Below are 24892 nucleotides of genomic sequence, written 5' to 3'. Positions count from 1 at the left end.
CTCTATGTTTTATAATGCTGAAAGCAATTCTTCATTAAACCACTGCTCCTTGGTATGGAAATTCAAATCTACTTTTTCTATGTATCCCTTTCTGGAGATTCTTTTTGGATTCCATGACCATAGTAAATTTCCCCATGACATGTGAACTGTCTTTAAATTTAAAATATTCCTGCTGTAGGTTTAGGTAAGATTTTAGCTATGGCTAGGAAGACATAAAAATGACATCTAGTATCGCAACCTGCTTCTCTTTTCCTCTTTTGATTCTCACACTCGCAGTCCCACCTTTCTTGCTCACCTTAGACAGTCCCTGTCCTCGAGGAACTCACATGCTCAGAGAGGAGCTGAGTACACATGATGTCAAACAAAGGAGCTTGGCTATATCCTGAGAGTGAAGGAGAGCCGCAGAAGGATTTAAAGCAGGGGAATGATAAGCACAAATTTGAACCTGAGAGCTCCTTCTAGAGCCTGTGTGGAGGATACTTTTTAAGAAAGACAGACTGGAAGCAAAGCAGTCTGAGTGAGAGAATATGGGAGCCAAACCAGGGCTGTCACCGTTGGTACAGAGAATGGAGGACACATTAGAGAAATACTTGAGAGGTACAGTTGTCAGGATACGGTGATGGACTCAGGTGTAAGGAGTCAAGGATGACTCCAGGTCTCAGGCTCGTCCTGAGTATCATGAGTGTTGGCAGCTGAGCTGCAGATACAGGAAGAGGAGCAGGTATTGAGGGCAAAGAGATGATGCACTCCACGATGAACACCAGGAGTTTGACGTATCTGAGGGACACCAAAAGAGTGTCTAGAAAACAGTCAGACGTAGAGCTCATTAGAGCAGGAGAAGGGACTGGGCTACAGATGTGGATGTGTGAGGCACCAGCCCCAAAGTGGTAAGTGAGGGTACCAGTCTTTAAGTGGTGAGCAGAGCAGAGGACCTTTCGGAGGAGACTGAGGAGGAGAAGCCATGGAGAAGGAAGAGAACCAAAGAGAATGGTGCGTGGAAGTCAAGGGAGATAATTTCATGAAGAAAGCAGTCAAAGAAGATGTGGATTGAAAAGAGACCATTGGGCTTGGCTATCTATAGGTCATTCACGGCCAATCTTTGCCATGGGAGATTCAGTAGAAGAAAAGAAGAGATACATTGTTAAATTAATTCAGCCTAGATTGAAACTGTCTTATAGCCCATGCCCTTCTGCACTAGGCTTATTATAAACTCGAAGCAAGGCATAATTGATTTTTGGTATGCAAACAACTTGATGGAGTGTCCAATGGCAAATTTTAGTACTTCATTGGCTAGAATCCCAGGTAGAAGTCCTCTGATTTCTTCTATTAAGTTCTTACAATAATTTTTTTTTTAATGATGAGATGTGAAACTGAATATTTACCTTAAGTGACAAGAGTGGGACTCACACATTAAATCCAATCACTTTGTCTTGTCTCTCATGGTCCAGAACCCCTTTGCATCTTCCTGGACTCCTCCTTTGTCCCACATGCTACTTGTTATGAAGTCCATTGATTCTACTTCCTAAATATCTCTCAAATGTACCACCTCTTCTCATGCCCACTATCACTACCTAACTCAGGTCTTGTTATTCCTCATCTGGGCTCATTTCCCCTCAGTCCTTATAAGTCAATGGAGCACCAGAATATGTTTTGCTCATTTTTCTGTACTTTAGCATGATATCTGGCTCATAGTACACGCTCAATAAATGTTGAGGAGCAAGGATAAATAATGAATATTATATTTAGGGCTTTAGGTTCATAATTCTTGATATGTGACAAGAGAGAAGTCATTTCTGGTGAACAGAAGATACTCCTCTTGTCCAATAGGTACTAATTACTGTCCAGAACCTAGTAATTCTATTGCTTTAACAAGGAGCTTTCTGTTTCATCCAGGACTCTAAGTTAATCATATGATATAAGAGAATAAATAAAATTTAAGAACCATCTTTTTGCAAATAAAATAAAGTGGAGTCATAAGCTTCTTACTTAATCAATTATATAATGCTAAGTTTTTTGTTTTTTTTTTTAAATTTTTTAAATTTAAGTGTACTTGACTTACAATATTGTGTCAGTTTTAGGTGTACAGAAAAGTGATTCAGTTATATGTATATATATTTTTTCAGATTATTTTCCATTATAGATTATTACAAGGTATGCAATATTGTTCCCTGTGTTAGACAGTAAATCCTTGTTGCTTATCTATTTTACGTGTAGTAGTTTGTATCTATTAATCCCATAATCCTAATTTACCCCTCCCTCACCTTTCCTCTTAGGTAACCATAAGTTTGTTTTCTATGTATGTGAGTCTGTTTCTGTTTCGTGTATAGATTCATTTGTATTATTGTTTAGATCCCACATATAAGTGATCTCATATTTGTCTTTTTTCTTTTTTTTCTTTTTTTTTTTTTTTGCGGTACGCGGGCCTCTCACTGTTGCAGCCTCTCCCGTTGCGGAGCACAGGCTCCAGACGCGCAGGCTCAGCGGCCATGGTTCACGGGCCCAGCCGCTCCGCGGCATGTGAGATCTTCCCGGACCCGGGCACGAACCCGCGTCCGCTGCAGCGGCAGGCAGACTCTCAACCACTGCGCCACCAGGGAAGCCCTATCACCCAGTTTTATGTCACCATTATTATTATTCCAGAGAAAATTATGAGATAGAAGGAATAGTAATGCCCTGAATTGCAATTATTTTTCTAGATTCTGATTTTTCGACTGACCACTTTGAGGTGACCACATAATAGAATTTGTGAGGAAGAAATACAGTGGATTCTTACAGTTGCACGGTACTGCTTGAGTTTTACTGGATCTACCCGAGGGGGTTATTTCCCAGAAGCACCAGAAACACCTTGCTATATAGCCCAATGTGGGACCTCAGAATTTTAGGATAAGAGTCATGGAAGAATTTCTTTCAAAACACATTTCTATTGCTAATGATGCAGAGTACGTCTGCTGAAAGATTTGGAACCAGTATATTGCTGTTAATTTGCCTTTTGTTTGTCCTCCACTGATAAATAATCTGTCCCCATCTTTTAAACCGCATTTAGAGGGTTTACCTACATCTTTTATGGCAAATATTTCTCAGTTCATTGAAAAAAAAAAACAAAACCATTGTATCACATGAGAAGGAGAAAATATTTTCTTTCCCCCTTTCATTAAAAAAAAACCAACCCCAAACATAACAATGAATAATGAAAGGAAAACAAACGAAGCCATTCCATTCCATGGAGGAGGGGCAGAGTAGCTGCAGGGGACAGCTGCAGCGCGTCTGGCGTCCCAATTCTTTCCTTTCTCATCACTTTATTACTTACTGGACCAAGAATGTAGACAATTTCAGCTACGGTTGTTATGCATTTTAGTTTTTCAACTTAATTCTGTGTGGTGCTCATTTGCCTTCTGCACTGAGTCCTAAGCCCACAGGGTCACTTCAGTGTGTTGCATGGAACCACACAAACAGGGGTCTCTTAGTCCTCTCCCAGCTCCACCCCTTCCCACGAGGCCCTTGAAATTTGGAAGGACTCACTGTCTTAGTCAGCCTGGGCTGCTACAGCACACTACCATAGACTGGATGGCTCAAACAACAGACATTTCTCACGGTTCTGGAGGCTGGAAGTCCAAGATCAAGGTGTCAGAAGATTCAGTGTCTGGTGGAAGCCCACTTCCTAGTTTGTAAACGGTCCCCTTCTTGCTGTATACTATCACGGTGGAGAGAGACAGAGCACGCTGGTCTCTTCATTTTCTTATAAGGGCACTAACCCCATCATGGGGGCTCTGCCCTCATGACCTCATCCAAATCTAATTACCACCATCACAGTGGGGGTTAGTGCTTCAATGTAGATTTTGGGGGTGACACAAACATTCAGTCTGTAGCACTCACACCATGCTTTTGTGAGTGTTTGTCAAAACCATCAAACCCTTCATGCCTCTTTCAAGCATTAGACCTCTAGTTTTAGTTGGGTACCGGTTGACTGCATGCTCATACACTGTCACTGTGTTACCTTCAGTAAGATGCAATCAACTGTTTATGTCCCCTCCTAAATCCATATGTTGAAATCCCAATCCCCACTGTGATGGTATTTGGAAGTAAGTCATTTGGGAGGTAATTAAGTTTAGATGAGGTCATAAGTGTGGGGGTCCCCATGATGAGATTAGTGTCTGTAAAATATAGGGGCCAGAGAGATTGCTCCTCTCTCTAGGAGCAAGCCCAGGAAAGGCCTTGAGAGCACACAGTGAGCAGGCAGCCATCCACAAGCCAGGAAGACAGGCCTCACCAAAAACCAACCATGGTGGCACTTTGATCTTGGACTTCCCGTCTCTGGAACTGTGAGAAATAAATGTGTGTTGGTCGAGCCACCCAGTCTACGGCATTTTTTAATAGCAGCTTGAGCTGACTGGGACACAAGACGACTTCAATTCTACTAAACCGAAAAGGCACAGGAAGGAAGAAATAATGAATGTGGTGATTCCTAGAGGGGCGCTTGATCCATTTTTGAAAACATGTTTTTCAACTTGCACAAACAAACCCTTACGAGGGAATATTTTTCATCATAATATTGACTGTGACATATAGATCTGAAAAAATTGATTTCGTTTTACAGTACAACCACAATTTTCCCCAAATCCTCCTTCAAGCCATCGCTTTTTTCTTTTTTACAAATTTTCATAGCTCTTGAGTTTCCTGCTATGTACTATATTTACATAAAAGAATTTTACTTTTCAGGCAGACACTTAAAAGTGGGCAGATTTTAAAAACATTTTCAGTGTTCTGTTTATATGAAAAAAGTGTGAATCAGCAGCATATTTCACAGCGTTTATTAATAGTTTTAAATAAAAATTTAAAAATATTACTTATCTCTTTCAGCACTGTAGGGAATCTAACAACATAACTACACAGAGGTTCATTAAAAGTAGAATCACTATGTAGAATTCTGTATCCCAGCGAACGATCCACCTTTCTTTCTAACAAAGTTATGTGTTTTCTAGAATTTTGATAAACAATGCATTTATTTCACTGCTAGAAATTGTGCCTAACGTAGCTGAGATTTCTGCATGGTAACAAAGCTTTGTTCAGGCTTCATGAGCTCCTTTTGGTCTTGGGGCAACAGTGGTATATTTATTAATACAGGACATCATATCCCATTAAGTCAGCCATTCATCCTCGCTAACGAAACGTGATCTGCCACCCCTATGGATTCAGTGGTGTCAAGTCATCCAAGAATGTTCACCAAAGACATGCTTATTAAATTTATCTAGAACTCTCACCCAAACTAGTGCTGCATTTTATGCAAATGGGAAAACTGAGATTCTGTCCTGAATTGATACTTAGTGCATTGTGTGCTAGGAAGAGAATTTTCATCAGGATCTCTTGGGGGCGTGTGTTAAAACCGCATGTTTCCTGCCTCCAACCCCAGAATTTCTGACATAGTGGGAATGGACCTGGAAGGGATGCAGAAATCTAGTTTCACAAAAACCCTGGGCGCTTCTGATGTCATTGATTCCCTTTGAGGAATGTGTTGTAGTTGCATTGGGTCCCATACGTAGCTCAGAAACCACACAGCAAGAAACTGTTCTGAGCAAGATGGGCAAAGGCAAAACCCTGAAGTCACAGAACTTTGCTCTGCTTTCAATTAATTTTCTCTCTCTCCAGGCACTTTAGGTGGTCTCACTGTTGGGTTTCCACGGTAAGGCGCTGTTGGCTTACAAAGCTCGACGTATATTTTTTTCATTCTTTTCTCCCTATTCTCCACCCTACGTTAAACCTCAATGTTGTGAGGGTCATGCTTAAAATGACAGCCAGATGTCTGATTAGCTATGCATGCTAAGGGGTTATGACTGTCAACTTTTAATGTGTGGTTCTCCTATGCATATGTTCCTTAGTAAATAGTCTAGAAAGTCAGGACATTTGCCACAAGGGAGAATTCTCAAATACTAAACTTCTACATGTCCTGGCAGCACAGCGGGGGCAGTGATTTTGGTCTGCTTGCCTTGTTTCTCGGCAAGTTCCTTGTAAAATCAACTCCGTTCCTAAGAATGTACAGGATTTCCTTTGCAGATTTATGAAGAAGTTGAAGAGGACAAGACTGACCACAAAAAGCATTGGGAGTGCCAAATTCCTGTCTTCCAGCTTTACTGGTTGGTGCTGATAGGATGAAACTGGAAAAAAATTGGCTAACATAACCCAAATTCACTTGACCCTGATATAATCCTAACTTGAATCATAAAGCCAGTATAAGAGTTTGCAGTGAGAAATACCTCTTTTCAGAGGGAGGTTGTTCAACCCACAGAGGAGGGACCCAGTATCAACCGTAGGAATTTGGAATCAGAAATCACTTGTGCTGTTTTCCCAGTGACCCCGCTCTAACCCTCCTGGAGGCCAGAGCCTTGCATCTTAATGGTCTGGCAGAGGAGCAGAGGATGCAAGGAGGGGGATGAGGGAGCCCAGGACAAATCTGGCCTGATGAAGAGAAATAGCTCTGGGTTCTGAATCTGGTCCTACTAGTCATTAAGCTGTGTGACCTTGGGCAAGTTATACAAACTCTTTAGCCTCTGTTTACTATCTGTGAAATGGGAAGTACACTGACACATACTAAATATTCAGTTCATAATTCTATTATTATCATATTAAAATTATTATCAGCCTTTTCGGAAAATGTCAGAAAGCTAAATCTGATGTTGATGTATTATATATCAGCCTCTTAGCTGGAGTCGAAGTAGAAAGAGTGGGAGAATTTTGGTTATACAAGATACAGGGGTAAAAAAGAGAGACAGATTAAGTATCAATGTACCAAACTTTCCATTTTAGCATTTAGGATGGAACAGGAACTGGCTCCCCCTTTCTGGAAACTTACATTTATATGTCCATTCCGGAGAAGTCTTGCAGAAAGTGTGATGAACGCTGTCAGGGACACACAGAGCATGGCAAAGCTCAGGCACAGGTCTAAGGCTTGAAGTGTCAGGTGGTACTCTTCATAGTGTGGTGGGTCTACACAAACTGATGGGAATTTTGCATATGGAAAAGGAAAGGCAACTGCATAACCAAGGTAATTGGTCCCTGCAATCCCCCAAAATGAGTAGAGGCAATACGGGCCAAGGAGAGCAGATGCCAAGGCTACAGTAAAATGAAGTGGACATCCCAGGATGCTCAGAACCACAAAGGTGAAACTAGCTTCCCACTGAAAATAAAGCAGAAACAAATTGTTACTTGGGGAACTAGATTTTTCAGAAGCTTCTCAGCAATATGTGGAAAGAAAGAGATGCTGGCTATTCATCTTTCCTACTGGGAAATGAAGGAGAAGTGGGTTACAACCGTCTCTTTAGGCCCTTTTGCCTGCCTCTTGAACTTTCACTATGGGAGAATAACATATCAACCCGCTGGAGCAAAAATGAAATCAATTCCACTCAACACATTTATTGACTTACCTCCTATCATGTGTTGAGAACCAGTCCGGGTGGGAAGACAAAGATGAGTGAACAGAACCCCTGCCTTACCCTAGGACCTTGTTATTCAGAGTGTGGTCTATGGTCCAGGAGCACTAAATATCCCCTGGGAACTTATTAGAGATGTAGAATCTCAGGCTTCACTCAGATCTACTGAATCAAAATCTTCATTTTAACCAGATCCCCGGGTGATTCACACATATATTAAAGTTCGAGCAGCCCTGCTGTAGCCACGGGAAGAGGAGCTATAATCGAATCAAGGTAGTCTTTCTGTACCTTGGGATTTACTTGGCTCTACACTGTTGAAATGCAAGATATCACAGACTTTTCATTCTTTTTTTTTTTTTTTTGCGGTACACGGGCCTCTCACCGTTGTGGCCTCTCCCGTTGCGGAGCACAGGCTCCGGACGCGCAGGCTCAGCGGCCATGGCTCACGGGCCCAGCCGCTCCACGCACGCATGCGGGATCCTCCCGGACCGGGGCACGAACCCGTGTCCCCTGCATCGGCAGGCGGACTCTCAACCACTATGCCACCAGGGAAGCCCCTTTTCATCCTTTTTTAGGGGAAGAGGTAACAGGGAGATTGGAAGGAGATACCAAATTGAGACTTGAAAATACATGATTAAAAACAGAGGATCCTATAGATCCACTTTTTCAGAATGAAATTCAGGAAGACTAACATGGATTCTGTCCTCCCCAAACTACACTACTTAAATACAATAATCACGGGAACTGGTAGAAAATGTTTGGAGCAGGTATCAGATAAAACTTATGCATTTAAAACAACGTTTATGACTGAAATCCATCATAGTAAGGCATCTATTAGATAGGATTCAATTATAATCAGAAATCATTCTCTGTGTTCCATCCTGAACTAGTAGAGATTTGACCTTCAAACTTTCTCTGCCAACCTACTCGATGTCTATACATTTACCAGGTGTCTCTCGGTCCACTCTTTGTGAGCCAACAGTAGGAGTATACCAGTCATGATGGCCTGTGAAAGGAAAATGGAAAAACAACATCCTGTGAGAGAAGGTACCTCTGGAAAGAGTTCAGTTTGCTTCACGGTTTGACGACTTTATCATAAACCAGAAGGAATAGCAAATGGCTAAATGGATTTATGGCTCTGATCACCTCCTCATCCGTGATGACAATGAGGAAAAGAAGCCATCAGTGTCACAGAGACATGATTCACACAAGCTCATTTTTTTGATTTTCTATGTTGCCGTTGCCATCACAATTATAACCTTTGCTACTGTTAAGATGTCACTGCAATGAAAGCTTGGCTTTAAAACCCTTGCCGTCTGTTTTATTTTGGTTAATTGTCTATTGTTCATCTTTTTCCAAATTGCTAAATTTACAAATGGGAGGAACTGAAAAGGAAACGTGTCACAGAACCGCACCCACCCGCAAACCCTCCCGGCAGCGGTATATCTTTTACTCTTTGCTTTTTTTGAGATTCTGCAGCCTCAGCCTGCTGGTGATCCCTGTCTCTCAAATAACAAAGATTATCATTAGAATGAATGCATGATGGGGCATTTATTGTTCTGGGGGCAGTGGTGTCCAGCTTTTCAAAAGAGAGTTCTTCATAGTCTCCGTTGAAGAAAAAGCCCCCAAATGCAGAATGAAAATAGTTCCACAAAGGAGGGAATGGTGTCACCAGAACTGAGCAATAGATAAGGAGAAAAAAATTCTGGGCTCATCTTCGCTTCGGCACCGGGTCTGATGGAGACCTATGTAATCAGTGTCTGGAAATTGCTTATTCCCAGCCCATAAATCATTTGTTCCTGGTCAAGGAATGTTTTGAGGTTGGGAGAGAAAACCAGGAAGAGATGTGCCTGAAGTAAGATATAGAATGAGGACAGGTTTAAAAAGAGTTACAATTTAGGGTTTTGACAGAGAAATAAACATGACTGTATGTATAGTATCAAGAGGGGAAAAAAATCGGAGCTTTAACCAATATGGTTTTGTGGGATGTTGCTTTTTGTAGCTCCAGGTCTGGCATATTTATTGTTTTGAGACCTAGCTTTTCATTTTCCTGGCATATTCTATTTTGAATATTGGATTTAGAGAATCTGAGAGCGAGGGGAAAAAAGCACGCACATGTACACTCACACAAAACTCGTGTAGCTAAGCCTGACGTTCCAGACTTTGGCATCGCCATACCATAAAACTCCCATGGATAAAAACAGAACCATCTGCAATCGAAAGAGGTTGCCTTGATTCTGCAAGAGGAAAGTTTCCAAGGGACCCTATGGAGGTTGAGCCAGCATAAACAGTACAACAAAACAGGAGAATTATTAACAGCAACTGTAGCACTGATGCTAAGCCTGGGGCTAGTCTGCTTTCAGAGGCAAAGCGCTCAATTGACACGTCACTCCTCTGTGTGAGAGAAACACTAAAGCAAACGAGATAAAAAGCAAAGGAGATGTCTCTGCTGGTTGAAGTCCAAGTAGATAGCTGACATTATCAGATGCTTAGAGTCCAGGCTGCCTTAACTACTTTGGCACAAACTGTTTCTTTCCTTTCAAAAGTTGAAAAATCCTGCCGAATTGCAGTTGCCTGTTATTTCTGTTGTAGCTGCCAGCTTCAATTTTGCTTTGTTTACACAAAACTTTGAAAAAGATCTTTCATGGGGGAAGCTGGTGTATGCATGCCGTTCAGTAACTTGTTAAATCCACCCTGAGGACTGCGGCTCAGGAGCCAAGCACACCCATCTTTCCTGGTGCCCGGCCGTGCGTGGGAGGTGGAGTGCGGGTATTCCCCCAAGAGTCACAGGCTTTCCTTTTTCTTCTTTCCATTGTTTAAAAAAAATTTATTTTTAGACAGGGAAGGGGAATAGAATGAAAAAGGAAGAGATTTGGGACTTGTCTGGTGGTCCAGTGGTTAAGGCTCTGCGCTTCCAGTGCAGGGGGCATGGGTTTGATCCCTGGTCGGGGAACTAAGATCCCACATGCTGTGCCACGCAGCCAAAAGATTTTTTAAAAAAGGAAGAGATCTGAGGGAAGAGAAGTCAAGTGCGAAAAGGAAATGTGGGAGGGTCTGAGAGGTGAAGAGTTGGGTAGAGAGGGGCGGTCAGGTTGTGAGGAAGGGCGGAAAGGAGGCCATGCCTGGGGAGGGTGGGAGTGCAGCTGGAGGCCCAGCCCTGCCCTCTCCACCCTCAGCTCTTCTTGACAGGCTGTGGACTTGCTCTGTGGGGACAGTTCCAAGGACATTACTTGGGTTTTGCAAAAGTTGCTGCTAACATTCCGCATGCTAATTGTGACCCCTCCCACTAAATCTTTAAATGGCCCCAGTAAGGATGCAGTTCCCAGAAGCAGATGAATTGAAGGAAGCAGAGAGCTTCACAACAGAAATAGAAACTTTTAGAGAAATCATTATAACATGGGCTAATTTATTCACTTACGGACATCTATTTTGGGTCTACTGGGAACAAGGGATGTGATAGGCACAATGCCGATGGAATAATGATAATAACGTTTAACATTTATTGAGCACTTATTCTATGACAGGCACTCTAGCAAATGCTTTACATGTGTTAATTCATTTAATCTTCATAATGAATGACCCTAGGATGTAGATCGTCTCCTATTTTTAAAATGAGGCACAGAGAAGCCAAATAAGGTAAGCAAGCTCACCAAGCAATAATTATACAAATAATGGCCCCAACTGTCAACGGAATCTATAGTCCAGGTGTGAAAGGACTGAAGGCACTGTGGGGGAAATATGACTCAAAGCAGGTTTGACGGATGGATGTGACGTCAGTGAGAGATGCAGAGGGAAGGGCAGTCTGGGCAGCCATGGGAGAGTTGGTTCCTGGCAGAGAGGAGTAGGAAATCAGGCTTGAAAGCCACGTGAGGTCAGGGCGTGGAGGGCCTCAAAATCCAGGCTAATATATCTGAACTCGGTTTGGACAATGAAGCAACACTAAAGATTTTTGAAGACGAGGCTAGACCGGTACAGCAGAGCTTTAGAAAGATGGGCCTGTTATTGCATGCTTGCTGCATTGGCCTAGAGGTCTCTGTAGGACCTTGGTCTTCAAGCTTTTTTTTTTTTTTTAACCTTTACCCATAGTAAGAAATATATTTTGTAACACGGCCAAAAGTTACAAATATTTTTACATCTAACCAAAATAACAATAACTTTATTATGTGTGATACACTGTAGAATTCTCTATTATATTCCGTTCCATTCTGTCCCATCCTATTCTGTTCTATTCTATTCATATTCTATATGTTTAAATGCTAGCTACCCAACAGGTTGATTTTATAACCCATTAATGTATAGATCCCCACAGGTTGGTTCTAAAAGTTTCAAGGCATAAAACCTGAGTGGGGCAGGAAGTGGTAAGGAGGTGGGCAGGGGTTGCATAGTGAGAATGAAGAAGAAAAAATGCATAGGGATTTGCCTCGTAGGAAAAATAAAAGTTGGCAATAGATTGGATGTGGTGGGGCGGGAGTGGGGCTGAAATGGGCTGGTTTTGGGCATTGCTGCCCTAAGCACTGTCCTAAGGACCAGTAGCATCTCCTCCCTTGGGAACCTGTCAGACATGTAGAATCTCAGCTTCACCCTAGACTCACTGAATCAGAGCCTGCATTTTAAGATGCCCAGGTGATTTACATACACATTTCAGTTTGAGAAACACTAGTTTAGAGGAAAGGGTTGAGTCAAAAGTCACTCCAGGGTTTGAAATTGGGTTCAAAGACTGGGAAGTCTGGAGAAGGCATAATTGCTTTTGGTGGTAAGATGATTACCTTTTTTGGACCAGTTAAGCTTCAAGAAGCTTAGGATATCTAAGTGGAAAATGGACCATCAGCTAATTGGAAATAGCAGGACTGTTGATGCTATAAGAGACTTGAGCATTGGTGCAATCATGTCCCTTCTCTAATAAACGAGGAAACTGGAGCTTGCATGGGTGAGTCCAGCCCTACCTTTCTCCTAAGTTCCTGTCTCCAGGCAGGGTTCTGGGTACAGCGCTGCTGCTCACCGTTGGCCAAGTCCCTGGATCCTAGTCCCGTTTTTTAACTCAGTGCACTTCAGTCTGTTCATCAGAGCTTGATCTACAGGCCAGGTTTTCCAGGATTAAAGTAGCGCTTAGTCCTTAAGGCTCAGTGATCTCCTTGCTACATACTTTCTAGCAGCTGATGACTTTCAATAACCTGGTTCAGATTTCTAGGAAAACAGCTTCTCATGTGTCTGTAAGAATTGAGCTAGGAGAGTCTGAGGAGGAATATTTGTGAAGAATTTAGAAAAAGCTTTGAAAGAAAGGCACCGGACAAACACAAAGTATGGGTCACTTCTAAAATCTATCTCTTCCAATCTCAAAAGAGATACGGAGTCATTTTCAAAAGGAAATATGTTTGAAATGTACATATTATCTTTCTACCAGAGGAAGATACACTTTGCAGGCAAGTTGAGAAGTGATTGGCAGGGAAGGTTGTGGGATGGGTCAGAGACCTTTGAAGTCGACCCTAATCAGACAGAGCTGTGGTTCACTACCAAACTGACTAGGAAAAAAATCATGTTGTTCCAAATTTAGACATTATTGAAAGAGGGAGCATTCTTATTGCTTTCCTTCTGGTGAGGACTTTTTCCTGCTTTAGTGTAAATACCAGCTTGACCTTTATTCTTTGCCACCTAATTAGAGCTCAACTGTATAAGGAATTCTGTACTGTCAGAATGGAGAGCATGGCATTCACCACTCATTCGACAATATGTATCAAGCAATATTTAGCACGAATACCTAGCATGTCATTTACTCCCTTTCAAGTGCTGGAGATATAGCAATGAACAAAATAGAAAAAAAAAATCCTGCCTTTGTACAATCTACATTTGGGGGGAAAGGACAAAAAACAGATAATAAGTCAGTCAATTATGTTGTATATTAGATGGTGTTACAGGGTGGGGGGGGGAATAGAGTAGGGGATGAGAGATTGAGAATGCCATTTGCGGGGGAGGTCTGCAATTTTAAATAGGGTAATGAGGGAAGGCATCAGTGAGAAAGTGACATTTGATCCAAGAATTGAAGAAAGTTAGGGAACAAGCTGTATGTGAGAAAAGGCTTCAGGCAGAGAACTGGCAGTGCAAAGGCCCTGAGACAGAAACATACCTGGCCATGTTTGAAAACAAGGAGCCAGTGTGATGGGAAAGAAAAGAGCTAAGGGTAGAGTGGTTGGAGATGAGGTCAGGATGTAATATGATATGGAACTCAGCAGGTCATCAGGGAACAGAATGGGAGAGTGAGGCAGGTGGCAAGGGATTAGGAACAAAGGGTTTGGACAGAGAGTAGGGCATAAATGAAAGGCATCGTATTAACTAGCATTTGTGTAGGGCTTTAAAATTGGCAAAGCTCTTTATTATGCAGTCTTTGAGCAAATTGTGTTCATTCTCTTTGAGCCTCTTATGGTTAGACAGTTTCACATGGGCTCTCTTTACCTGTGAAATTCCCCATTCTACAGGTAAAGGCAATGAGGAATTGGTTGAATGAGGGCCCTGCTCTTGACTACATACCAAGAATGTTAAAGTCAGGATTTGAACAGAGGCTCACCTCTCCAAATCCTAACTCTCTGACTCTACTTCCCCATGCTTCACTCTCAAAAAATCAAAAAGCCACCAATTAGCTATGTGCTAGAGATTTGTCATGTCATTTCTCTGGGTCTGATTGGTCAAGCAGATGTTTGGTGTAGAATAAGCATATACTCAGTAATCTGTGAACCTAATCAAATCACCAATATCTGTTGACTATATTATGAGAGACCCTGCAGGGATAGGCAAAGAATTATAAGAAAGGGACACAGGATTGAGCTATAACCATGGTTTTGTTATTAAAGTTTGGGCCAGTTGTAAAGTCAGGATTTTTACAAAGTTAACTAGAATAGAAAATATCAGAATTCACTTCACATAGAAGGTTAAGTATTGTTTTGCGAAACATATGTTATGTAAATCTAGTTACATGTATATTTCAGTATCTCTCTTTTTACCTTGAGAGAAATAGATAGATGTATTTATGTACATTCCAGGTCCTGATGTAAAATATTTTTCTTACTCTGGGTCACTAACAAAAAAGTTTGGTAGTCATTTATATAAATGCCATCCCTGCATTCTAGTAGATGTTTAATAAACATTTCCTTGAATGTGTGGTTTGGGGTAGTTGTTGGGGGAAAGAGTAAAAGTTCAAGACTTGGGTGGTGGTGTAAAAGAAAACATAAATAAAAAAAAGAAAAATACCATCAAATCGTTTCCATGTTCAGTTCCATGCTCCCACCATCCCGCTTTCCTCTATCTGCACACCATCATTAATCCCCACTAGACCAAATTCCTTTAATATCGAGATCTTGTTTTATTCTCCATTGTAACTCAAGCATGTAGTAGGCTACCAATACATATTTATTTATTAAGTAAATTAAAATTATATTTCCTAGGGTCTTGCATTTAGATGACATCTCTGTTAAGTTTGATTTTTTAAAAACGTAAAATATTGCCCCTCCTGAGAGTGGCTACCTTTTAAGAGAAAACTCCACACGATCAAAAAGCTTCAAAATCGAATTGTCTAGTCTCCAATAGTGAATGTCAGGCATCCCAGGAAACAACGAGAGAAGGATTTGTTGGATGTTTGGGCCTTTGTAACCCCTCTTCGATCATGCCTCCATGGCAGCCACCTACTCCCAAGACTACATGTGTTGGTTTCTTTGACCCAGGGAGCTGAGGTACCAGTGTCATCATTCACCTGTGGTGACCATTCAATGGGCAGACATTGAGCAGTTACTTAGTACCCACGTGTATTTGACACATGCAAATTTGGCAACATGTGAAGTTAGCAAAGCCCATCACTCAACTTCTTCAATTATTTTCAGTTTAAGCAGTTTCAAAGAAAAAGATGGGAGAACTAAGATTTGGGCTTGTAAACCTTTCGGTCACATAAACACACCTCGGTGTTTCTAATAAAAGCATTAGTCTGAAAATTATTTTACTTTGTTCTTCATTTAAAAATTATTTTTCATGGTTCACATTTTTTTCTACATTCAAATTTCGAAAGATAGATTCCGATTTCTCAGAACGTCCAGGTAAAGAAGATTAAAATAAAATAATTTTTGAAGAATTTCTCGAACAGCATTTTCACTATAGTGTACCTGATATGTTGTAGATATGATTAAATGATATTAAGAAAACCTTATATTTAAAAGATAACTAATAGAAATCAATGTTCTAAGGTAAAATCTGATTTTCTGTAGAATTTTGATATCTTCATATTGTTGGAAAACTTTAAAGGGACATGTTATTCTGGTCCCTCCTTCCCTCCCTCTTTCCTTTATTCTCTCAACATATGTAATAAAAATATTTTCTTACCAAAGCTCCATTCCAGATGGGACAAGCAATCCAGACACTCCATCCTGTGAACCAAAGCTTGTAGGAAAAGACTGGGAAGACAGCAGTAACTCCAGAAAATACACTGAGAGCCCCCAGAGTAATGAGAATCCGGCCAGCAGTCTTGTATAAGCCTTGCATTTTCCTCTGTGACTTGGGTCCTAGGTCTCAAAGATGTTTTGTTACCAAAACATGAGAGTATGTCAAGCCTCAATAAACAGAAGTTTCTTAGAGACAGTAGCCATGACACATGTGGACTGCTGATCTACTCGGAAACAAGATTATATTTGTTTTCAGTGAAATAATAATAAAATGTAGTGATATAATCCTTGACATAAATTTGACATAATAAATTATAATACTAGTTTTTCTCAGAGAGAGAAATCATTCCTCGTGTTGGGCTACCGCCTTCATTCCCTTCATTCTGCTCTGTCTTGGGGAGTGACCACTTCCTGGCTTAATCAGATTCAAAGGCTTGCTGACTGAGCTAATTGTTTCTCAACTCAACCTGCCTGGTGGTTCCAGCATAAAGCCAACATCCTTTGTGCACAATAGACCTACATTCCCAGCACAATTTCCCACAAAACAAAGTAAAAATAAGCACTCTGATCACTTTTCATTACATTTAATTTCAGTGATTTAAAGCAAAAGCAAGACCTCTCCCCCGCTTCAAAGTTCAATTCTACTACAATTATTTTTAAATTTTTGATACAGATTTATCCCCAAATAGGCACAAGCTTCATTATGGACTTCTGCATTGTTTTCACTAAACCAGCTTCAGCTCAGTTAATTTATTATTAATTCAATTATCGAGTAAAGGGCAAAGATGGAAATGTATGCAGTTGTAAAATAAACTTTGAGGAATCATTCATTAGTTGACTAAAATACTGATCTCCATTCTAGAATCGTAATTCAAAATTTAGATGGTGGGCTCACGTACACTGAAGCAATCGCAGAAGTTCATCTCTTAGTTTCTCATGCATTTGAGAAAGTGGTGTGTATTTGCTTTTGACTCAGAGGACATGTTTGACTGTCCTTCCAAGATAACATCTGGAAAACACAGACAACTTTCTGAAGCGATCTGATTAAATTTCTATGCAATATTAATACCTTTTTTCCCCTTAAATAAAATTAAGAAAAATAATTTTATGGATGGAAAGGTAGTGGTTTAGAACATGGATTTTGGAGTCAGACACAGCTAGGATCCTGTTCTGGTTCCACTCTCTACCAGGTATGTGTCCTTGGGCAAAGGCAAGTTGCTTAGCTTTTCTAGGGCTGTTTCTTCATATGGGAGATGGGAATAAAGTTAGTGTTTATGTCACCAGGTGGTGACTGTTAGCATTAAATGAGCCAATACATGTAAAATCCTTAGCGCTGGGCTCCGAATAGCAAAGATGCTTGGGAAGCTACCTGTTATTTCGTTGGGACATTGCATCTTTGGAGTTCTTTCAGTATGGGACAAAGGCACAGTCTTCACTGTTTCTCTTATCCGTCGTCTTATGGACATTAGGTTTGGTAAAAGCTGGTAAAAGCTCCCAAAGGACCCTCCCATGTACGGTGAGGAGTGAAGCTTCTCTCTGACTCTCCGCCATTTCCTCTCTGTCTTACTGTCTTTCCACAGTGTGACCCAGATTTTGAAGAAGTTGCATTCCTGGATATACAGAATTCAGGAAACCAGCTCAGGCTTTCTGCTATAGTTGTTATTTTCCATCATCTCCTCTTAACATTGTGGGAGTGTAGTCTCTGATATTTTTTTTCCCCCAATGCCACTAGGTAAGTTCCACAAGAGCAGAGGGCTTGTACGTCTTATAAATCCCCTTGATGTATGACATGTCCAACACCTAGAAACATGTCTAGCCCAAAGTAGATACTTAGGACACACTTGTCAAATTAATTAACGAATACATTCAACTTCCCAGCTTCGCATTTGGGGCCCCATGGGTTAGCCATCTGGATCTGTGCGTGGGCACCACGGTCAGTGTGTACTAATGTCAGTGTGTTCCCTTGTTACAGAGGCAAGCCTTCTGGACTGAAGAAAGACGTGCTTGTGTTAGTATTTGGTTTGAGCTGTTTTGACTTTTTCCTTTACTTTTTATCTCAAGGTTATAGCTACATGGTATGTCAATATACTGCGGGTCAGATCACTCTCTCCCGTTTGCGTGTTTGGAAAATAAAGACTGTTGAAATACTCATGTTAAACAGTACAAAGATGTCAAACAAAGGGAATATGTTTTGTTTTAATCTGGGGGGGGGGGTTGGTGTTTGTGACACTGTAACACTAACCCTGACTCTGTCACTGTGACCTGTAAACCTGAATTTATTAGTGATTAGGAAAGTCGTCGCCACTTATTATAACAAAAGAAGGGACAGAGGGAGAACTAGGGATTTCTCTGTGTGTTTTCCCTGCTGTAGGAAATCTTTCTACACTGATTTCATTAACGCAAGAAGACTTTCAGGAAGGGCAGCTACCGGCAAAGAAGAGAAAATGTAATTCTGCCCCTGGCCCGGGCTTCCTCTCAGCTGGGCCACATCTCCTGTTCCCAGTGTCTGGCAGCCAGGGAGGCTCACAGGGTCCCTGCCCCTCCAGGGCCCCTCCCTCCCATTTGGCACTAACTTACTGGAAGGCCAGTCTGTAATCCCTGGTGGAGGTGGTGTTTGTCAAGGTCTTTGCAGGCTGCTTTGCAGATCCTTCCTTCCCCCTCACCATCTTGGCACAGGGAAGAATGGTAGAAGTTCTACCAAACTCTTCAATCCAGCTTTGCCACTGGAAAAAAACCCCAAAAAGTCCCCAACAAACTGACATTTTGATTCCAACACTTACCCACCCACCCCCTGCAAAAAAAGAAAGAAAAGGAAATGTACTCTGGACCCCCAGATAGATGGGATAACGTCAGTGATGCTGAGAGGGAGAAGCTGATTTGGACATTCTCCACCTCTCTAGATACACTCCTTCACACGTGAGCCCTAGGAATAACAGCTCTGTGTGTGCTCAAGTCTTAGGGTTTTTTTTAAAGTAAGTTTCAAAGCCACAGAAGGGGTTCCATTTTGCCAAGATAAAAGAAAATGGAGCTCTAAACAAGAGATGGAAAGAAAATGCTTTATCTCCCCAGGAGCTTCAGGTGACTACCTTCATTTGTTTGCACATTAGAGAGGTAGCTCCTCTAGCAGAAAGAGCATGGGCTTTGGCATCAGAGAGACCTGGGTTCCAGCCTCTTACACTGTTAGTGGGAATGTAAACTGGTGCAGCCACTTTGGAAACAGTGTGGAGGTTCCTCAAAAAACTAAAAATAGAGTTGCCAGATGATCCAGCAATCCCACTCCTGGGCATATACCCAGGCAAAGCTATAATTTGAAAAGATACATGCACCCCTATGTTCATAGCAGCACTATTTACAATAGCCAAGACTCGGAAACAACCTAAGTGTCCATCGACAGAGGAATGGATAAAGAAGACATGGTACATATATACAATGAAATATTACTCAGCTACAAAAAAAAGAATAAAATAATGCCATTTGCAGCAACATAGATGGACCTAGAGATTATCATACTAAGCGAAGTAAGCCAGAAAGAGAAAGACAAATACCATATGATATCATTTATATGTGGAATCTAAAATACAACACAAATGAACATATGGATGAAACAGAAACAGACACACAGACATAGAGAACAGACTTGTGGTTGCCAAGGGGGAGAGGAGGTGGGGGAGGCATGGTTTGGGAGTTTGGGATTAGCAGATGCAAACTATTATATATAGGATGGATAAACAACAAGGTCCTACTATACAGCACAGGGAACTATATTCAATATCCTGTGATAAACCATAACAGAAAAGAATATCTATCTATCTATCTATGTATCTATCTATCTATCTATCTGAATCACTTTGCTGTACAGCAGAAGTTAACACAACATTGTAAATCAACTATATTTCAATTAAAAAAAAAAAAGACCTGGGTTCTGTACTGAGGATTCCATCTGATATATACAAAAAGGAATGAAAGGGCTTCCCTGGTGGCGCAGTGGTTGAGAGTCTGCCTGCCGATGCAGGGGACATGGGTTCGTGCCCCGGTCCGGGAAGATCCTGCATGCCGCGGGGCGGCTGGGCCCGCGAGCCATGGCCACTGAGCCTGAGCATCCGGAGCCTGTGCTCCGCAACGGGAGAGGCCACAACGGTGAGAGGCCCGCGTGCCGAGAAAAAAAAAAAAAAAAAGGAATGAAAAAATTAGAAAATTAATACCCTGCTAACCTCAGTGCAGCAACTGATTCAAGCACAATGGATACCTTTACAATGGAAAATATCTTAACCAGGATAAAGGTTAAGTCACCATCTTAACCAAGTGATCAAACTTTAAGTCACCAACAACAGGGCAAACCGACCTCACCGCCTCCTGATATGATGCATTGCCTCCTGATATGATACAATTACCTGTGTAGCACTTCTGGTAAAAATGTATAGCTTGAATCTAATCACAAAGTTACAGTCAAACTCAGATTACTGGGACATTTTACAAAGCACTAGCCTGGACTCTTCAAAACTGTCCATGTCATGAAAGATAATAAAAAAGTTACTGGGACAATTGGGGAAATATAAACCTGGAGTTTCTATTAGATAACACTAGTGCATCAACGTTAAGTGTCTTGGGAGTATGAATGGCATTACAGTTACGTAAGAGAACGTCCAATTGGTGACTAGGTACGTTAGTGTTCTTTATGCTTTCTTCCAGCCTTTCTGTAGGTTCGAAAATTTCAAATTAAAAGGTGGGAGAACAAAAGGGAAAAAAGAAAAGATCTATGGCTTTAGTAATGTGCAAAAAAATGAAAGGCCTAACTTTTACTCAGACATCCAGTCATGCGGCTCAATAATCCTTGAGAGTATTGACGAATGTAGATCACAGTGTAAGGAATGCCCCTTCAACACCAAGACGAACCTGTCTTCCTAGCATAGGAACGATGGACAGATGTGTTTGATTATACCGTGAAGACACAGCCCTCATGCAGACACACTAATGGGTATCTTTCATATACTTTTTTGTCTTTCCAAATATTCCAGGTTCTTAACTGGATTAAAAACATTTCCAGTGCTCATTCATAATGCACACTTCCCTCTGCTTTTGACTAGCTGTTCGGCTTCAACTTTGAGTGAACCCTCCCTTCTCATAATGGCTTGGGGTTTAAGGAGAGCAAAGTTCAATTTTTATCATCCCTAACTGGGAATTGTCAAATTTAAAGGCTTTCAATCTGCAAGATGTTTGGATCTAAATAGAGATTTGTGCCTCAACGTGTACTTACCTAATTCAGATTTTATCTGCCTTTTTGTATATCTGACCCTCAGATGTGTTTTGAAATCATCTGGAATTTATCAGAATTTTCTTCTGTTTTCGCAAAGAAAAACAACTCAAGTGTGTCACCGGCAAACTTGTGCAGCTTGCTGTCGGTTGGCTCTCCCAAGCCCTGCAGCTGGAAGGAAGTGGTCTTACTGGCAGACTTGACTAGCCAGGCAGCCTCCCACAGGCTACTGTGGAGATGTCTGTCTTTTAGAAAGGCTGCTCCTATCTTGTTTTATCATGGAGATAGAGAAGCCACAGATAGAATCGATTGTGACAGCGGCAGTGATTGATTGGTGCTTTGGCCACCAAGGAGAGGGGAAGAAACTAAGAAAACAGGAAGAGAGAAAACAGTGGGGGTGTCTGGGGAAGAGAGGTGGGGAAAAGACGGAGAGGAGAGAAGGACAACAAGAGAGAAGTCAGAACACAGAGGAAAACATTCCCGAGGCCAAAACCAGCTTCTTGCGTCACTCTCAGATCCAGAGCCTGGGTTTGGACAGAGTTGACTCCGGGACAGAGGAGTGATGGGAGCCATGGGCCGTCCGTGTACATTTTACAAAAGTGGTTTGTAGGGAGGACAAAAGGGAAATAAATAGAGGGAAAGGGCAAAAAAAGCAGAAGGAGAAAGAAGCTGCTCTAAGTATCCGGAAGTATTCTCAGATTATGCTTGTTTTTAAAGTTGCTTTTAGGGACAAAGTTTTAAGTCCTCTTAAATGGAAAACGTATATTCATTTAGATCCTTCTCTTAGCATTTTTGAAAGAGGAAAGGACCAAATTGTTCTGTGAGAAACGAAACACACTTTTTGATCCAATTATACCCATGTGAAAGGCAAAAGGGAGGGAGGAACAGTGAGGATGAGTTCACTAAAGCCCTCTATGGGTGTCTTCATTATTCCCATTTTACAGATGGCAAAACTGAGGTTCTTGGGTGTTAAACAACAAGTGTGACCCAGCTAATTAGTGTCAAATCCTGGTTTGGAACTTAGGCATACTTGACTCTGACGTTTGTAATTTTTTTTTTTTTTTTTGTAATTTTTGCTTTTCTCTAGTAGATCAGTATACAGGTGTACCACATCTTTTAAAGCACATACGTACATCTGAAAATTGAACCATGAAGTACCAAAGCATATAGGGCTGTACTCAAGCCAAGGGCATAATGGGAATGGAGACGCTGCTGCAGATGCACAAAGGAGACGTTATTAGAACTGCTGATTCTACTCTCAGTTACAAAAAACAAAAACAAGATAAAAAAACCGAACAAAGAGATTCCTTGCTATTTCTTTTTTAAAAATTAGAACAAAGAGGGAACTAAAACCAAAGTTTCATTTCTGTGTATTGATGTGAAAATCCCAGAATTCCTATCTAGAGCGTTGCTGTGGTTAGTTTTCCATTCTGCAGTGCTTCATGTCGGGGCTCTTGCCCTTGATGTGGAGATAGACTGGGATGGTTGCTGTATGGAATGTTCCTGAACATCTGCTTGAGGGGGTGTGGGCTAAAACAAATGAATATTATGAGGAGCAGCCTGGTGTAGTAGACAGAGACCAGGGCTGTGTGACCTTGAGTAAATCAAAACCTCATAATCTTGGTGTCCTTCTCAGTAACATGTGGAGGTTAGACTAGATAATTTCTAAGACTCCTTCCATAGCTAAGATTCCATGGCTTAAAATAAATCCCAAAGAAGCAAAAGTACCTAAGTGGCCAAAATGCCTGTCCTTAAGAAGTCTGTATCACTAAGAATGTTATCTCCTTGAGGACTGGAAACTTCCAACTAGATCCCCCTCTATCTGGTACAAACAATGGGCATGTAATAAACACTGCATGCTGTGTACTGACTGGCTAATTGGATTCTTGCTGGACAGATTTCCCCCAGAATTCCTCCAAGGAGGCCTCACTTTGACCCTCGCGGCACACAAATAACCAGTAACTGGGAGCCAACATCCACCAGCTGGATAATTAAAAGACTCCAAGTAACAAACCGGTGATCTCAGCCCAGCTCTGGTGACTGTGTCATAAAATAATGAAAACTTGTCAACAAACACAGCAGAGGCTAAGGAGGGCAAGGATTGAGGGAACATAAAACCTAATCACTCTTCTTTCCCAGCTTCTTGAAAAGGGATGAAAAGCTGGGAGGGAACTGGTAACAAACATCTCAGGCATGGAGTTCCTGGCGGAAGAGATGAGAATTTAACGAGGATCCGGATGTGGCAGAAAACTCAAAGGCAAATCCCCATTCACTGGCCAAGAGTCACTAGATAGGGTGAGCCTCTCTCAACTAGTTTCTGATTGGTCAGGAACCAAAGTCCCTACTCTGTTTTCCAAGCAACAGTTAAAACATCAGCAGCCTCAATTTTCTATATATTTTAAAATACAGGAAAGCAACATGAGCTAAGCATGGTACAGACAACGGATTCACTCCTTCACTTCATCAAGCTCTCTGCTCAAAGGGCCCCTCATCACAGGCCATCCCTCACCAATCTGTTTCTCCATCTCTTTTCTGAGCTTACTTATGACTACCTGATTTATTCTCCCTAGCTTCCTGGCTTACTTGTTTACTGTGTATCTTCCCAGCTAGAATGAAAGCTCTGTGAAGCCAGTACTTTGTTTTGTTCACTGCTGCATCCCAGAGCCATGAGCAATGCCTGGCCCACAGGAGATGTTTAGAAAGTACTGATGAATGAATGAATGAATGAATTTATGAAGTCACTGCTTATCACAATCGCTAGTTTATCCAGACCATTTGCTGTGAAAGCTAGCTCCTGAGGCCTTCACGTAAAAAGATTTAATTTCTTGGTACCTTAAATCTCTCCTGTTCTCCATGAAAATCCACACAGAAACACAAGGAAAATCTTCTGGGTTAGCTCACCCAGTTGTGAGACTGCACTGTGACACTTCTGCATTGTAGGTAGGTATATGGGAGAGGCACTCTGAAGTCACCCACTCTGGGATTCTTTTGGCCTGGCTGAACCAGCACGGGACATACTGCCCATGACCCTGTGTTAAACAGAGGAAGACACAAGGTCACAGACTAACGGCCTGAGTCCAGCAAGAACTTCCGCCTCTGAGAGAAAGCTCTTGTGTGTACTTCTTTAATCCACTGATGATGCCAACTTTTAAAGTGGTTCATGTTCACAGTGATCTATCTAACATAGTGATTTTATGGATCTCTGCATATTCAAAGGCTTTATCTATTTCTTTATCTGACCACTTTCCATAGATAAAAAGTATTTTCTCCTAATCTGTAGAAAAATGAAATAACAAAGACATAGCAAACTTTCACTTGGGAGAATCTGGCTACGCAAACTTATGCTTCTATTGTATTTTCATACAGATGATATTGTGATCTTTTCTGAGATAGGGTAACTAATAAACTAAGTGCATCCTTATGACATAAGGAGTTGGGTAGCATAGTAGAAACATGACCTACCATTAGCAGATGATGGTATCATTTTTGTATACAAAGGCCCACACTTTCCTTTTTCAACAGTACAGATATCCTGCCCTAGTTATTTATTTATTTATTTTTTAAAAAGGAGAAAGGTAATTTCTTGAAACTTCTGCATAGCATTGTCCCAGTACATAAACCCTTCTAGTTCTTCCTCACTATCCACAGAAAGCTAATAGACATAAAAGATAAAAGCTAGGCTTAAGCAACCCTCCTTTATCTAATGGACAAGTTCACTAAGAAGAATGTGGGGCAATGAGAATGAAAAGTACATGGTAATAACCCAACTGGACGATCACAGACAGAGTCTAAAAGAACCTTAG

General features: G+C 41.4%; 1 protein-coding gene across 3 annotated transcripts in view; it reads right to left on the bottom strand.

Annotated features, from left to right (window-relative positions):
• Positions 1-24892, bottom strand: part of TMEM212 (transmembrane protein 212) — a 55063-nt gene that overhangs the window by 7457 nt on the left and 22714 nt on the right. The window contains exons 1-3 of one of the 3 annotated variants that reach the window (XM_019946308.3): positions 15780-24892; positions 8368-8427; positions 6845-7168 (exon numbers count right to left, since the gene is read on the bottom strand). The exon at positions 15780-24892 is cut by the window's right edge and continues 22714 nt beyond it. In XM_019946308.3, the coding sequence (XP_019801867.1) occupies positions 6845-7168; positions 8368-8427; positions 15780-15938 (543 nt within the window). In that variant the 5' untranslated portion in view covers positions 15939-24892. The other 2 variants (XM_004319396.4, XR_012331380.1) reach the window with 2 other exon arrangements.

This window comes from Tursiops truncatus, chromosome 4 (assembly GCF_011762595.2).
Source record: "Tursiops truncatus isolate mTurTru1 chromosome 4, mTurTru1.mat.Y, whole genome shotgun sequence".
Lineage (NCBI taxonomy): Eukaryota > Metazoa > Chordata > Mammalia > Artiodactyla > Delphinidae > Tursiops > Tursiops truncatus.
Note: the sequence above shows the minus strand (reverse complement) of the source record. Positions and strands in the feature narration are given on the sequence as shown.